The sequence below is a fragment of the Mustela erminea genome, chromosome 6 (genome assembly GCF_009829155.1).
Source record: "Mustela erminea isolate mMusErm1 chromosome 6, mMusErm1.Pri, whole genome shotgun sequence".
In the NCBI taxonomy this organism is placed as follows: domain Eukaryota; kingdom Metazoa; phylum Chordata; class Mammalia; order Carnivora; family Mustelidae; genus Mustela; species Mustela erminea.
In genome coordinates, this window is record NC_045619.1 from 19,801,038 (window position 1) to 19,818,148 (window position 17,111).

General features: G+C 38.0%; 1 protein-coding gene across 1 annotated transcript in view; it reads right to left on the reverse strand.

Annotated features, from left to right (window-relative positions):
• Nucleotides 1-17,111, reverse strand: part of UTP20 (UTP20 small subunit processome component) — a 100,150-nt gene that overhangs the window by 53,247 nt on the left and 29,792 nt on the right. The window contains exons 20-26 of the mRNA XM_032346617.1: nt 15,943-16,022; nt 15,467-15,707; nt 11,407-11,592; nt 7,093-7,183; nt 5,991-6,076; nt 5,244-5,369; nt 1,251-1,417 (exon numbers count right to left, since the gene is read on the reverse strand). Coding sequence (XP_032202508.1) covers nt 1,251-1,417; nt 5,244-5,369; nt 5,991-6,076; nt 7,093-7,183; nt 11,407-11,592; nt 15,467-15,707; nt 15,943-16,022 — 977 coding nt within the window. The remainder of the gene's footprint in view (nt 1-1,250; nt 1,418-5,243; nt 5,370-5,990; nt 6,077-7,092; nt 7,184-11,406; nt 11,593-15,466; nt 15,708-15,942; nt 16,023-17,111) is intronic.

Below are 17,111 nucleotides of genomic sequence, written 5' to 3' on the forward strand. Positions count from 1 at the left end.
AAAGCCAGCTTCCTTCACAGGGCAATATTACACTAAACAAAAACATTTTAACAGCTGAATCCATTATCATAAAAAAAACCCACAAAATTTCATACAACATATTACCGTACAAGTAAATACCTGTGTTTGCCTAAAGCAAAGCGATTACGGGGTGAGAAAGAGATTCTATAGTCAGAAAGATCTACCATTTTCTAGCTGAATGGTCATAAGCAAAATAGTAAACTCTCTAAGCCTCAGTTTCCTCATTGGTAAAATGGGAACAGTCAAGTAATGATACCTCAGGTGGTTGTTTTATGGATCAAATGAGTTGTATGCAAAAGGGCCCATCATAATGTTGGGCATGGAGAAAGCACTCAATAAATATTCGCTATTATTATTAACTACTAACATTGCATACCAGAGAGCATTTGTCTCATTGGATATACCTATACTATTCACTTTAGATGGTGAGGTTGAGAGAATAAATAATTACTTTTCTATTTTCAAAAGTATCCAGGGTACAGGAGGTATTCAACAAGTCATAGTCAACAGATGAGTGACTCAGTGAATAAATAAATACTAAGACAATTAAAATTAATTTCTCAGTATGCCCTAAGTTTCTAAGGAGAAACCTATTCATTCTATCTGGGTAAGTACTATTTTTCAAATGGCCTAAATGCACAACAAAATGCGCACTTCTTTTCTTTCTTTCTTTTAATTTTATTTATTTGACACAGAGAGAGAGCTCAAGTAGGCGGGGGGGGGGGGGGGGGGGGGGGGGGGGGAAGCAGGCTCCCTGCTGAGCAGAGAGCCCGATGCAGGACTCCATCCCAGGACCCTGGGATCATGACCTGAGCCGAAGGCAGAGGCTTAACCCACTGAGCCACCCAGGTGCCCCACTTCTTTTCTTTCTTATTTTATTTTTTAAAAATAATCTCTACACCCAATGTGGGCCTCGAACTTACAACCTCAAGCTCAAGAATCATATGCTCCACAGACTAAGCCAGCCAGGCATGTCCCCAAATACACATTTTCTAAGTAGGGGCTTACTAATCCATGGATGATGATAATCCCCAGGATAAACTGTGAGCTCCACCTAATTCAATCAAAATTTAAAATAACTAACTCCACTTCAGCCAAAAGGCCACCAATGAGATTGGGAGGAACAATCCCATTAGAAAGATGTCTAAGAGCATGGGAAACCTAGCCAGAGACATCTTAAGTCTACAGCAGAAAATACACATTCAAAGTAGCAGAAACTTGAGAACTACCATTCTTGAAGTGCTTCACAGGTTCAAACAGCAGGTCTAAGAATATCTGAATCTCCTCTGGTTGGGTCCCAGCAAGGAACCTCAGGACAATGGACATGCGGGTGCCTGAAGCGGCTTTCCCCTGAGTTTTACTGCCAGTCTTATTCTTCATTCGGCCATACAAAATTCTAAAAAAGCCAAAAGAACATTATTTTGTTTGCACATTAATCCTAAAACACAATACTAGTCATTCTGTTTTCCTAAGAGGCTAGAATAGCAGCAATAAGACAGACTTAAAAGGTTATTATAAAACAAGTAAGGATGAAAATAGAAATTAGATATTTAACATAGAAAAATCAGAAAAACGGAGTGCCTGGATGGCTCAGTGGGTTAAAGCCTCTGCCTTTGGCTCAGGTCATGATCCCAGAGTCCTGGGATCTAGCCCTGCACTGGGCTCTCTGCTCGGCAGGGAGCCTGCTTCCCCCCATTCCTCTCTCTGCCTGCCTCTCTGTTTACTTGTGATCTCTGTCTGTCAAATAAACAAATAAAATCTTAAAAAAAAAAAAATCAGAAAAACAAGAGCAACAACAACAAAAAAACCCCCAAACAACAACAAGGCTGAGGGAAGCCGGAAGAAGGAAATAATAAAGATAAAAGCCAAAAGGTGGTTCTATGTAGGAGGAAAAAAGCAGTAAAATAGGCAAGCCAAATGAAAATGAAAATACATAGATTAAAAGGAAATAAGTGAATATAATGTTAAGTAAAATAAGGAAACCTGAAAGTCTTAAATGCTTAATCTTCTGGAAAAGAAAAGAAAACAAAACAAATAAGCAAAAGGAACTTAAGAAGAAAACCTGAATAGAACTAATCATAAGTAAACATGGGACCCATATAGTTTTTCAAATGAATTTTTTAAATTTTCAAGGAAAACATTCTCATGCTATAAAGTTTCATAGCTAAGAGGAAGAAGGAACAGTCCTTTCTCTTTTATGAAGGTGGTATAATTGTGATATTGAGATGGGTTGAAGAACAAAAATAAAAGTATAAAATTATATACTGATTTTGCTTACAAATGTAAAACCCATTTCTTTAAATACAGTATCCAGTGCTGCATTAAAACAATATTAAAGCCAAATAAAGATTTATCCCAAGAATGCAAGAATCACTAGTAAAGCCTATTGGGCTGATATAGATCAATGGCTCACAGAAAAAGTTAATATAATTATTTTAATACATGCTTAATAGGCATTCTAATAAAATTCAACTATCCATTCCTGATAAAATACCACCTAGTGATAGGACTGACTTACTTTCTTAGTATGACAAATGTTAATTTATAATAAATGTTACTACTTTAACATTCAAAATTGAAACATAGTGGTTTTTAAACTTTGCAATATTAGGACGGACCCCTTTATGCTTTTAAACATTGAGGTCTCCAAAGAGCTTTTGTGTATGTAAGTTTTATCTATCGATATTTATCTTGGTAGAAATTAAAATGAGTTAACATAAAAATTTTAATGAAAAATAATTTTATTTTCCAAATCTCTCCCCACCAAAAATAGTGAGTCTAAAGGCATGTTTTCTTTCTTTTTTTTTCACATTTCTTTATTGTCTTGCTTATTGGAAAATAACTAGATTTTCCTGTTTCTGTAGTCAATCAACTGTAACATATTATAGTTGAAGAAAATCCAGCCTTAAATAGATATGCAGTTGGAGAAAGGAAAAAATATTTTGTAAGCTTTCAGGTAATTCTTTGAGATCATTGTGGATATCCCACTTTGATACTACACCAAACTTCAACAAGTGATTATTTCTTAAATATTATTTATTTATTTGACAGACAGAGATGACAAGGAGGCAGAGAGGCAGGCAGAGAAAAGTGGTGGGGGGAAGCAGGCTCCCCACTGAGCAGAGAGCCTGATGTGGGACTCGATCCCACGACCCTGGGATCATGACCTGAGCCGATGGCAGAGGCTTTAACCCACTGAGCCACCCAGGCGCCCCAACAAGTGATTATTTCTTAAAGGCTGGTTGCAATGCAGAATCTGAAACCATATTAAGAAGCTTTGTGATCTGTTACGTTAAAATCCGTCTACCTATCTTGCACTTTGAATGGACCTTTAGCCATGAATGATTCTGTAACCTGCATCAGTTATCTGGAAAACATGTCATTCCATGAGACAACTCGTATTCACAGAGTTATGCACACTTCCTACTTTGTCATATAAAACAATAAAAAGACAACTACTTAGGGCTTAAGATTCACCAAGAACATTAAATGAAATGAGCTTTTTTTTTTTTTTTTAAAGATTTTATTTATTTAGTTGACAGAGATAAATCACAAGTAGATGGAGAGGCAGGCAGAGAGAGAGAGAGAGGGAAGCAGGCTCCCTGCTGAGCAGAGAGCCCGATGCGGGGCTCGATCCCAGGACCCTGAGATCATGACCCGAGCCGAAGGCAGCGGCTTAACCCACTGAGCCACCCAGGCGCCCCTGAAACGAGCTTTTTTTCTTTTCTTTTTTTTTAACTCCAGGTTGTGGTAATGAAGCCACTGTCCTGGTAAGTGCTAAGGCACCACCGGTTTTACCCACTCTTTGTTTTGTGATGTCAGCACAAATATAGGCACCATGGAAAAAGGTAAATTCTTAGTAGTATTCTAAAAAAAAGCTCTAACCTTTTGGACCCCCTGGAAGCATCTCATTGACAGCCCCTGACAAGAAGGAGCAGACCGAATTTTAAGAAGGGCTGCTCTAGAATCATTACTGTTAAATCCAGTAGCAAGACAGGGATAACTAGAAACACTACCACCACTGCTAATTCTGCTCTGCTGTGTAGATTACCAATGTAAATTAAAAGACAGAAAAAAGAGGGTTTTTTTTTTTTTAATCATAAAAGAACGCAAAATTAACTTGACTAACATTTTCTACAGGCCATGGGGTTTACCTTCTGGCAGGGGAGACAACTGCTAAGTAGGAGGCTATGTCACACGATTGCGAGGAAAAATAAAGCAAGGTCAGGGACTAACGGGTGAATAGAGGAAGGTGCAATTTTACACAAGGTAATAGAGGAAGGCATCCTGACAATACGACATTTGAGGAGAATGAGTGAAAAAGAAGAGCTAGTGGTCATGTGTTCCAAGCATAGGGAACAGCAGGTCCACTGTCACGGAAGTGGGCTTTGGGTGGGGGTGGCAGCAAATGCATGGTGTGGCTGGACAGGTAGTCGGCAGCTAGGTCATACCAGGCCCTTGAAGGAGGATAAGGACTTTCTACTTTATTCCCATTAAAATGGAAACTCAAAGGGTTTTTTTTTTCCTCCCCCTCCTTGAAAAAAAAAAAAAAAGATTTTATTTATTTATTTGAGAGAGAGCAGAGGGAGTGGGAGGCAGAAGAAGAGGGAGAAGCAGGGTGTCCAAGGAGCAGGGAGACCAACCTGGGACTCGATCCCAGGACCCTGAGATCAAAACCCAAGAAAAAGGCAGATGCTTAACTGACCGAGCCACCCAGGCACCTCCTCAAAGGGTTTTTTTAAATAGGAAACTAACACTTTGATGACTGTTACTATTACTTTTTCAACCAAGAAAATCCATTAAAAACAATTAAAACTAATAAAAAAGGTTTGTAATGTGGATGATTAAATAATCAACACCAAAAATCAATAGCTTTTATATCTCATAGTTATATACCCAATGAATTATTTTTACTATTTCTCAATAATAAAGCTTAGAGGAACAGAGGATTTAATTTTAACATTACTGTTGAAATGACTCCATGGCAAGATCTTTCTTTATGTTAGGAACAAAATATTTTAAAGTAAGTCTCTATAACAATTTGATTTCCCCAAAAGGTTTAATTAAAAAAATCAAAATAAAATATATTTTATTTTATAATAAAATTAAATAAACAAAATAAAATTTAAAAAATCATAATCCCTGCAAAAATCATAGCGGTATATTCACAATTGTTTTTGTAATCAACTTGTAAACAAATCAGTTTTAAACAGTGTAAATACCTCATCAGAATAGGAAACAGATCGGCTCGGTGGGCTGTTTTCACTACTGTATTGTCTTCAGAAATGCTAAAATGTACAATCTCTTCCTTAAAACTTTTGTCTTCAAGCAATCTTTGTAAGTTTTCCCTTTAAAAATGGAATATAGCACAAATCATCACTTAATAATCAATGGTACTTTTAAAAATGCAATGTAGTACAGTAATATGTATAACTGAAATTGAATATCTATGTTGATATGAAATGAAATAAGAATATCTATGTTGTGGTTGACACCTGTAAAGGAAAATTTTCACAAAATGACAAGCTTTCAAATTTTAAAAGGTAAAAGTGATTATGAGGAATTAAGACTTAGCCAATAATTCAGCTGTTTAAAAGAGATTAATATAAAAGCTTTCTTCAGTTCTTATTGAGAGTGAATCATTATGATTCCCTAAGTAATCATTAAGATTTTGACATTACTAAAGCAACAAGAAATGATATAACCTTCTCAACACATACTTATCAATTAGTAGTCTCTTTACTACCTTATTATCTAAAAAGGAAAAAATTTTAAAACACAAGAAAAGAAAAATTTTTAATACACAAACACACTTTCAATTTTCATTTCTTATCTGAAAATAGCATTATGACTATAGTAGAAAAATGAAATTTCCAGGCCTTCAGAAAATTATTTTAGAAAAGGCTCTCAAGGCAGAAAGATAAAAACCAGCCAAGGAAAGCGCATTTCTTTAGCTTCGAATAACTTACCTGTAAGGGAGGATATGTGGATGCTTATACGTCATTATACAATCCAGGGTTATTTTTTGCACCATTTGATCTTGATGTAGCAACAACTAAGAATGATATTTTATAAAATAAATTAATGAAGTCACATATACACACACCACGGGATAGTAATTTACTTGTGTTAATTTGCTAAACTAGGTTTCTTATCATCTAAATTTTTAGATGTGGGTTAAAGCTGATTGCTGACAAGAGCCTTACATCTTCCTGGAGGTACAGCATGAATACAGTACATGCTAAATGGAACTAAATGGAAACAAAACTCTGACCCCTGAATCCCACATGACAGACCCTCCAAATCCCTTCATAAATTTGAGTTTACAGCAGGGCTGGTCCTGTGATGAGGGAAAGCTCCCGCAATGCTGTGAAAGCTATAGCGGTCAGTAAGATGCCAGGAAAGAAGACCCTGGCATAGAGCCTTTCAGGTCAGTAAGTTAAGAATTCTGCTTCTTGCAGTTTTGAACTCCAGCTTTATAAACAAACTGTATCTGAATTATGGGCAGAACAAAGATAAGTTCTGCTGAAATCATGTAAGTTCCACCTAAAAAACATTCAGATGAAAAAAGGAAATTTTGTTTCCCCAGATGGCTTAGAATGACATCCAATGTTTACTCTGCTTCTGACATTAAATTTTTTCTGCAATCTTTTCTGTAACTGAAGATCTTGTTATTGTGAATGCAACAGATTCTTATTCCAACTATCAGCCTTCACTCAGTGTAATAGATCCTGAAATCCCAGCCCTGCATAAGGGAAATCCCAGCACTGCACAAGCACTACCTAGAAGCGAAAAGTAGCTACCTTTTTCTGGCATAACCTCCACTGTTAATACAGCTGATCAATGTTTAGTCACCCAAAATTTCTTTAAAATTAACAATTATTAGTACAGTCTAAAACTGTTTCTCAGGACATAGAAAATAATTATTAATTTTTAAAACACTGTACTTAAAATGCACACACGGGCCCTACTCACCAACAATTATTAAAAATCTAAAAATGATTTTGGTAAAGTAAATGAATGACAGAAAAGTCAAAAAGAATGGCTGTGACAAGGATTTATTTTGCTTACCTGAAGATACAGCTCATATAATTTGGATTCCAGGTACAAGGCTCGTGGGTTTGAAAACTTAGAGAAAACTTGTAAATGAGCAATTAATTGCCTAAAAAAACAAAACCCAAAACCATAGGTTAATACAGAATTAAAGAACAGAGACTTCCTTTTTTTCTTTTTTAGCCAGAGGGAGAGAGAGCACATGCATGCGGGGGGGGGGGGGGTGGGGGGACAGGGTGAGGGAGAGAGAATCCCAAGCAGGTGTAACACCCAGTGTGGAGCCCAATGCAGGGCTCTATCTCGTGAGCCTTAGTTTATGACCTGAGCTGAAATGAAGAGTTGGATGCTCAACTAACTGCCACCCATGTGCCCTCAGAGGTCTTCTTTCCTTTTTTTTTTTTTTTTTTTAAAGATTTTATTTATTTATTGGAAACAGAGAACATGACAGAGAGCGCACGAGCCAAGGAGGAGGGGCCGAGGGAGAGGGAGAGGCAGACTCTGTTGAGCAGGGAGCCCAATGTGGGTCTCAATTCCTAGACCCCTGAGATCATGACCTGAACTGAAGGCAGATGATTAACTGACTGAGCCACCCAGGCACCTCATCCCCAGAGATTTTCTTAAGATGACAGTGCCCATCAATTTTAGTCTTTTCTGACAAATATACCAAATGCCTGCTAACTATACAAAGAAGCTTAAATTATTCTCCAGAAATTCTAACTCTCAGGCTGCCTTCCCCTGAAATCCAGGCTGCCCCACTCCAGAAAATCATTCAGGATGTGTTCAGGATGCTTTAAATTAAACCAGACACAGGAGGAAGTAATCAAAACAGTGATATATTTGCAAAGTTGAACACAGAAAATTTCTGGAATGATTCCTTATCTAGTTTCTATGCAGTAGACAGGAAGGTGGTAAAATATATTCTTCCTCATTTTCATATGACATAAACACTGATGTCAGGAAGCAGAGATCCATATTTTGATAACCACAGCTTTTGCTTACTAAGAAGGAAGAAGAAAGAACAACACACTGTGGTCAAAAGTTAAATATGGAGATGTGACTCCAAGCCAATGACATCATCCACTACAAGAGACCAAGAGAGCTTCTACTATAATTACTCACTTGACTTCTTCCAGAAAGCTTTAAAAATACTTAGGAAACAAACTGTTTTCTCTCTGTTTAAAATTGATAAGATGTATTAGGGCTTTAAAGAAAAAACCCAAATGAATAAATTCTTAACAATTTGGAGAGGTTTTATTTCCCTGTCTCAGGAACAAAAGCAGGGAGAATGAAGAGACAGAAACCAAGCAGCATTGTGTGGTACTGACTTTGAGGAAAGTGGCTGAATGCTTCATTTTCCTCATCCTGACAAAGACAAGATCACCTGGACTTTGTAAGGATTGAATGAAAAAATAAGAGTTGCAGGGCCTCTGTTCCTAAGAGTTTAGTAAATAATGCTCTTCTTTGCTCTTGGGCAGAAAAATGCACAACTGTAAAAATCCTATGGTTAGGGGCGCCTGGGTGGCTCAGGCGGTTAAGCGTCTGTCTTCGGCTCTGGTCATGATCCCGGGGTCCTGAGATAGAGCCCCGTGTCGGGCTCCCTGCTCAGCGTGGAGTCTGCTTCTCCCTCTCCCTCTGCAGGCCCCCTCCTCATGCACTCTCTCACTCTGTCAAATAAATAAATAAAAATCTTAAAAAAAAAAAAAATCCTACTGGTTATTACAGGGAAAATAATCTGGAAGTTATGACCTTTTTACATATGATACAGAAATGGGGGTAAGGTAGCATTTAGCTTAAATGCCTATGATGGTTAGTCTTATGTGTCAACTGGTATAAATTATAGTATTTAATCAGAACATTAAATTACATGTAATGAAAGACTAATCTATGTATTGCAATTAAGTATTTTGTAGATGTTCACACTTAAAATCAGTTGACTTTAAATAAAGAGGATTAAGCAGAGTTGTATAGCGGAAGTATGCTGGGCCCATAAATAAAGAGGATTACCCCCAATAATGTGGATCAGCCTCATCCATGAGGTCTGAAGAGCAAGAAGTGGTGTTTCCCAGAGAAGAAGGAATTCTGCCACAAGACTGTGGCATAGAAATCCTAGTCTGTGAATTTTGTACTCAGGACTATAGCACTGGATCCTTCCTAATTTTCCAGCCTGCTGTCTTGCCGTACAAATTCTGGACCTGTTGGCTCCCATAATCATGTGAGTCAATTCCATAAAACAGATCTCTTTATCCACACACACACATACAAACACACACACACACACCACACATACACACACCCCTTCATCCTCTTGGTCTGCTCTTCTGGAGAGCTCTGACTGATACAATGTCCCTATACACTTACCACTGAGTCCTTACAGTTTTACAAATAAACTTTTAAAACTTTCTTTCAAAACATCCATTCCTTCCCCCCAACATTTATTATATTTTTATGAGCCATGTAGCCTTAAAGAGCCAAAGAGAGGGGCACGTGAGTGGCTCAGTCAGTTAAGCATCTGACTTGTGATCTCAGCTTAGATCTTGATCTCAGGGTTATTGAGTTCAAGCCCCACCTTGGGCTCCACGCCCAGGGTGGAGACTATAATAATAAAAAAAAAGTCAAAGAGAACAGAAACCAGTTTCCATGTTTTCAATAAATACTTGCCAGTGAGAAGCATATTCCATGAAAGATTATAAATTTGGAATTATGAATGTACTGAGGTGGCACTAAGAATGTGATTACCAATTTACTCACATTTTCAATGGCATATGTTAGCAATATTCTAAGTTTTGCTACAAGGGGCAGAAAAATTAAGATGTGGACCTCATCCTTAGAGACTTTCTGATTTACAAGGCAGATCTATAAAAAATTAACAAATATCCAAGGAAAGGAGAGGCACCATGATAGAGGCATGGATGGCTCTTCGAAAGTCTGAAGCCGAGTTAAGAGAACTTTCAGTTTAGAAGACAAGAAAAGCTTCAGTGAAGAAGCAGCACAGGAACTGTTTCTGGAAGTATAAGCAGAATTTCAGCTGGCAGAAATGAGTCAAGGGCATAGCAGAAAGGGGAGCACACAGCAAAGGTCTAGGAGTGAGAAACGAAGAGGCATGACTGGATAGATAGCTTATTCATTTGTTCATCAAAGATGAGGACTCATCTTCTGCTAGTTATTTGCTGAGGACATGAAGCACAAAATAGCAGTCTTTGTCTGACAGGGAGTAGGAGGGGACAGAACGCTCAAGAGATCTGCCAGGTAGAAACAGAAGGAACTACAGTTTCAGGATGTGCGGCCACGTTCTTTCTTGCCCCGGGGCCTTACACACTGTTTCCATTGGCTGGCAGAGTCTGTCCCTGCCCCAGCTGCCTGGCCGACTTTCATCTTTCAGCTTCAGTGGGGCCGTCTCCTTTTTAACAGTCTTCTGGTGGTAAAATAAGTCACTTTTTTAGTATAGTCCTATAATGCCTTTTTGTTGTTGTTGTTGTTGTTGTTGTTGTTGTTGTTGTATCTGTCCTGTCCTTGAACTCCTTTAGAAATACTTCTGTGAAAAAATTCGACCAAGCATCAGACTGTGCTTCCTATGCAGTGGAAGCTAAGTACCCTTCATCTTTGCAGCCCAACCGTTAGCAGAAGGCACTCAATACCGCTGCTGAATGGATGAACCAATAAATGGCTTGTGGGAAGACTCAACAAATGCGTGCATCAGACTGAGATCCTAAGTTTTAAAATAACACGGTAGCACCAGTACACTGGATCCTTGCTGCCCCAATGCCGTCTTCAAGTATGCTGCGAGAACTTCTGAAAGCCTGATCACCTCCACTCTTTCCAAGGTTTCTTAACAATTTAGGTAAATGAACAACCCACAGAACAGGAAAGAGAATGTAAAAGCATGAGGAAAAAAAGGCAGCCAGGCAAGAACTCAAAAGGCCAAGTCAAAGTGCTGACACGTTTATTTATAAGAGAAGAGATGTTCCATTATGTGGTCCCCCAGCACAGAAACACGACACCTGGTGCCATCAACGTGAAGGACAAAGGTCAAAGAGCATTCAAACACTCCAGGCCCACTGCTCTCAATGTAGAAACAACTTATGATTAGATGACCCCCAAAGTCCCTCCAATTCTAACAGTCTGAGGCTAAATAAGAAAAAAATAATAACAAGCAAGTAACCAAAAAACTCTGAAGACTGTAAAAGACAGTCTCCAGGATATATAGCACTTATGTAAGTAATTATCTGGGTGGTTCACCTTGTCCAAGGCTCTGTCGCACACAGGCCATCAGAGGTTTTTTCCCATTTCTCCTAGAACCTTGGACCTATGGTCTGTCAGCAGCGCTGAACTTACTTTGCGGCAGCTCTTCTTGTCTTTTTCTTCTGTGAGGGTTCATCCACGGGCGCCACCTCTTCCTCCAGCTCTTCGGCATCTCCAGCAGCAGGTTCCTCTCCTACTTCTTCTGCTGCCTCGCCTTTGGCTTTCCTTCGCAGATCCTGGGTTGGAGCCACTTGCAGGTCTGCCGGGTAATACTCATTGCTATAGTGGAAAGAGAGGAAGCCGAATTTCCTCACTCTGTTCATGGCAGCTGGATGCACGGCCACGGTTCAGAGTCAGGCACTGAGGAGTCATCAGCGGCACCTTAGCCATGCCTCCTCACGTTAGTCTTTTTTTATTCAGCCCCGCTTAAGTACCCTATTTGACAAACCTACCACTAATGGCAGTTATGCTTTTAAAAATCCCACTGTTAAAAATATTTTGGACTGAGTTGAAATCAGTGTCCCTGTTTCTGGAACCATAACTGGAGGAAGTGGTGTAGGGTAGGATTATATTAAATAACTAATTAAAGTATAGCATTAAGAACATGTTGGTCACTTTCTACCAGAAACATTCTGCTTTGCCAAGGTCCTTCTGCAAAAATACAGTGCTGCAACGAAATTCAGTCCTCTGGATGTGGTCTGGTAAGACAAATGGAATGGTCAACTCTGTTGCTTTAGGGGGCAGTCACAACATGACACAGACTCAAACTGAACGTACAAGCCATGAAAATCAGCAAGTTTTTACCTTTTGTCTCTTCAAACTAAGCTTGTGCAATTGGTATTCACACTTATTTTTATTAAATTCTATCCCTTTAATTGTGGCCCACTTTTTTAAGTAACTAAATCATCTTGAAGGCTGTCACATAGTGCTCTGGTTTTGTGTCACTTTAATTCATTCATTCAGCAGTTATTCATAGGTCTTCACTCAAAAATAAACTGATATAATAACATGTTTGAGGACAGCAACTTATCAACACATAGAAGAAACTCCAGGTTAACACATGTTAAACTCCAGGTTAGTACATTAAATGATACCTGGAGAGCTGGGATGCTAAACCATATTCAGCTTTGTATTCTCACCCAGCAGGATCTAGCACTTAACACATTAAAAATGGATGAGTGAATTAAAATGAACAAAGTTGCTCTGTCAGTTATAAACCATACCATCATCTACTTAATGACATCCCTGCTATATTCTCAACACTCAATGAACCTTACAGGACATATTTGTTTAAACCTTTTCTCCATGCACAGCATGTTCACTCATGTTTGTTAAGTGAGATAACTCACACAGAGCGCTTTAGAGTGCTCCTAGTACACAGCAAGTACTCATTAAACGTCACCTATTATCGGCGTATTATTGTCATTGTTAGTCATTCTTACTTCTGCTTTGGTTCCTTCAAAGAACGGTTACAAGGGATTCACAAGCTCTAATACTGAATTATTTGAAACATATTTAGAAATATAAATGTCAGATCAAAAACTAAAATATAAAATAAAATAAAAGCCCATAATATATTTCGAAGTTGGAATTAAAGGTGACGTTTTAGTTTTTACTTGGCTTGGATCATCTATAAAAGTACTCGCTACAGGTAATCATTGCCAACTAATTTTAAATATTTTAAAAAATTGTGTATCTTTTAAAAAAAAATTGTGTCTTTGGTCTCTAAGTCTTCTTAAACTCAAAACCACTTCTTTTTACAGGCTCCTCTCTCCATCTCTAATAATCCGTTTGTAATCTACTTCTTTCTTAGGGAATAATTTGGAAACTTAACATGGTAAGAAATTTATTTGCTAGGAACACTCTTAGTCCTAGCTTGCATAAGCATAGTTCTATGCACACAAAACAAATGATAAATATTATTTTAATGATCTTCAAAACAAGGAAAAGAAGCTAAAATTCTGTAAGTAAATTAAAGCCTGAGGAGTAAGTAAATTAAAGCCTGTAAGTAAATTAAAGCCTGAGGAGTCAGGTGAAAAAGCATTACTCTTCTCCCATGGTACCTACTGATCAGCCCGAATCTTTGCTTATAACCTTTGCCAGAATGAATTATTCATGTAAACTTTTCTACTTATGCATTGGATCCTATCTTAACTATTCAATGACATGACTCCAGAAATTTTATTCCCTCTCTTGCATTACATATCCCCCCTACCCGTCCCCACCCTCCCCCCGCCTTCTGGATCATTCATACCAGTATTATACAGATATATGATGATGAATCTTAAATAGCAACCTAGCAAAATCAGCTCTCTGCTCCCACATCTCCCTCCATCCGTCTGCTTCTTTTCTGTAAGAACTGTCTATACTTGCTGTTTTCATTTTTCTTCTTCATTTCTTTTTAATCTCATTTTAATCAGGCTTTCATCCCTACCAGGTTAACCAAAACAATTCTTGTTAAGGTCACTTCTAAAGCCGGCGGTCAAGCCTTATGCTTCATCTGATTGATGCCTCAGACACGTTTGACCCAACTGATAATTACCTCTCTGAAATACTTTTTTCACTTGGCTCCTGAGGTACTATGAAGTCTTGGTTCCTCCTCTGTCACTCTTTCCTGGCTTCCTTTGCTGGTTCCTTATCTCCAACCTCTGAATATCAGTATCAGTCCTCGGAAGTCCTCTCTCTCTACATTTGCACTTTAGGTGTGGCCTCATTTGGGCTCTCCTAACTTAAAAAATCACCTGTATACTGATGATCCTCAAATTTATAATCTTTAGGCCAAACCTGTCCCTTCAGCTCAAAACTCCAAATTCAACTGCCCACTTAACACTCCTACTTAGATGTCTATTCAATATCCCAAACTCAACATGTCTAAAAATGAACTCCCAATCTTCCCCACAAGCGTGCAAACATCTGCAGTCCTCTCAATCTCAATAAATGGTGACTCTCTTCTTCCAGTCACTCAGATCAAACCCTTAAGACACATCCCTAGTTCCTCCCTTCCACCCTCGAGGCCATACTCCTGCCCCCAAACACCCATACATCTAATCTGTTGGCTGACCACACCCCATAGGCTGACCGGGTTGCAATCCTTCAAAAATATTTTTTACTGAACTAAAATCCAAGAATATCCAGAATTCAACTACCTTTCATAAGTTGAGCTATGTACAAGGTTTAACTAGTACCTGGTACCTTGGTCAGGTCACCATCATTTCTTGCCTGGACTTTTATAATCACTGAAACTTATGTCTCTGCTCTGGCCAACCTACAGTCTATTCTCAATAAGACAGTTAGAAAAATCCTCAAGAAAATTTAAGTCATGCCATCCCTCTATTTAAACCTTCTAATGGTTTTCCATTTCACTAAGAGAAAAAAACAAAGTCCTTTACAATCACTTAAAGGCCCTACACAGTTTGGTCTCCTGTTAAGTTTTTGCCCTCATTTCCAACTGCTTTCTCCCCAGGGTCACTGCTATAGCCACTGAGACTTCCTGGCTGTTCCTTGAACAAACCAAGCATGTTGTGTTTTGTAGCCCACTTAAATTACACCTATGGCATTTTCCCATATAAATGAAATGCTACTAGAAAAGATACTTTTTATTGAATGATTAGTACAGTTCTGTACACCACATCCCTTATCTTCAGAGTTTTAAAGTAATCCAACTCTCACTCAGCCTACCTAGTCACAATTAAACAATGCTCCAGAAAGTTATTGTTATTCTTTCAGAGTACATTCCCTCAGCATTCTGGGAAACATCAGGAGGCTCACAACAGAGTGGCTGGGCTTGGGTTACTGGAAGATAAAGCCCCAGGCAGGAAATAAAATAACAAACAGGGCAAGAAACAACAAGGACATTATACATTGATCGAATTCAACACGGCCTTTCTTATTTTGTAACCTGTAATTTTTATTTTTAGATTTTTTAATTTAACCTGGAATTTTTATTAACATCATTTATAGGCTGGTGAGAATCTGACTCCTTTAAAATTAAGTGGTGACAAAAACTAGTTCTCTGAGAGCCAGTGCTAAACAGATATGTCCATGATTTGAAAACATGACTGACATATAAAAACACTCAGGCTACTTGGAAGCTTAAGACTTTGTATCTTTTCTTCACACTCTACCAGGGATGTTCCTAGGAAGGAATACTTACTTGATAAATCTCAAGAAAAGTGGGGAGAGCTCCCTGGACCGTGGCTCTACCCTCTCTGGGAATTTTGCCAGAGCTCGCCAGAGCAAAAAACGAAAGTTGGTGTGGTCCAGTCTTTCCTGACAGTCAGTTTTCAATGCCAACTGTTTATGATAAAGAGCTCCAACATCTCCTTCCTGAGTCTGCTCCCAACTTTCATCTCCAGTGGACTTCTCATCTCTGACATCATTTTGCAGCTCTTTCTCTGCAAGGAGAAAAGTCATCAGAACCACTAGAGAAATGTTATTATTTGTCCTATGTGTTTCCTCAAGGGAGGACTTTTCTTTTTCTAATATATGGGGAAACAATAAATTATATCTGAAGGTTTTACCAAGTAATTATTTCTCATTTGTTTCCCCATTCATGTGCAATAAAGGAGTAAACAATTAGATAAACCACCTCTTTTCTTCCCAACCTACCCTTTACTTCCCCTTACATACCAGCGTGTATAGCTGCTTTTTCTAGATGTTCATAGTAGACTTTCCAAAATTGCTTATTTTCCATTTCATATGCATGGGAACTAAGAGAAAAGATCACAGAACAGAATATGTGCTATAATCCTTTTTAAAAGACCTCTCACTGGAGAAAAAAAAAAGTGAAAAGACACAACTAAAACTTAATTAGGTTATCCCTGAATATAGGGCTTAAGCAACATTTGTACTTCTTTATATTTTTCAAAATGCTTGCACTGAGCAGGAATTATTATTATTAATTTGAATATAGCCGACACACAATATTAGTTTCAGGTGTACAACTTAGTGACTTCACAAGTTTTATTATTTTATGTTATGCTCGCCACAAACGTAGCTGCCACCTGCTCCATTACATGGCTATTATAATTTCACTGACTGTATTCCTTATGCTCTGTCTTCTGTGACTTATTCATTCAATAACCGGAAGTCTGTATTGCTCACTCCCCTTCACCCATTTTGCTCAGTCCCATTCCCTCCCCTCTGGCAACCATCAGTTTGTTCTTTGTATTTATAGGTCTAATTCTGCTTTTTATTTCTTTTGTTGTTGTTTTTTTAAGATTCCATTTACAAGTGGAATCATCTGATATTTATCTTTCTCAGTCTGACTTATTTCACTTAGCATAGAACGTTCTAAGTCCACCCACATTATCTCAAATGGCATGATCTCCCTCGTTTCCATTGCTGTAGAATATTCTATAGTATACATACACCACATCTTTCTTATCCATTCATTTACTGATGGACAACTTAGGTTGCTTCCCTATCTTGGCTATTGTAAATAATGTTGCAGCAAACATATATCTTTTTGAACTAGTGTTTTTGTTTTCTTTGGTAAATTCCCAGTAGTGGAAACACTGAATCATATGGCATTTCTATTTTTAATTTTTTGAAGAGGAATTATTTTTATACTCATAAAATACTAAAGGGTATTTTTAAAAATCTAAGCAGACTCCTATAAGTAGACTATTTTTAAAGGTACAATATAATGGGAACAGGGCATCAGACATGAGGTATATGGCACAGTAAAGAAAGGAGAGGACTTGAGAGAAAATTGTTTGTTCAAAGCTAATGTTAAGTGTTGGTTTTTCTGCCACCAAATTAAAATATATTTATTGTTAACAAAAAGGCAAATAAAA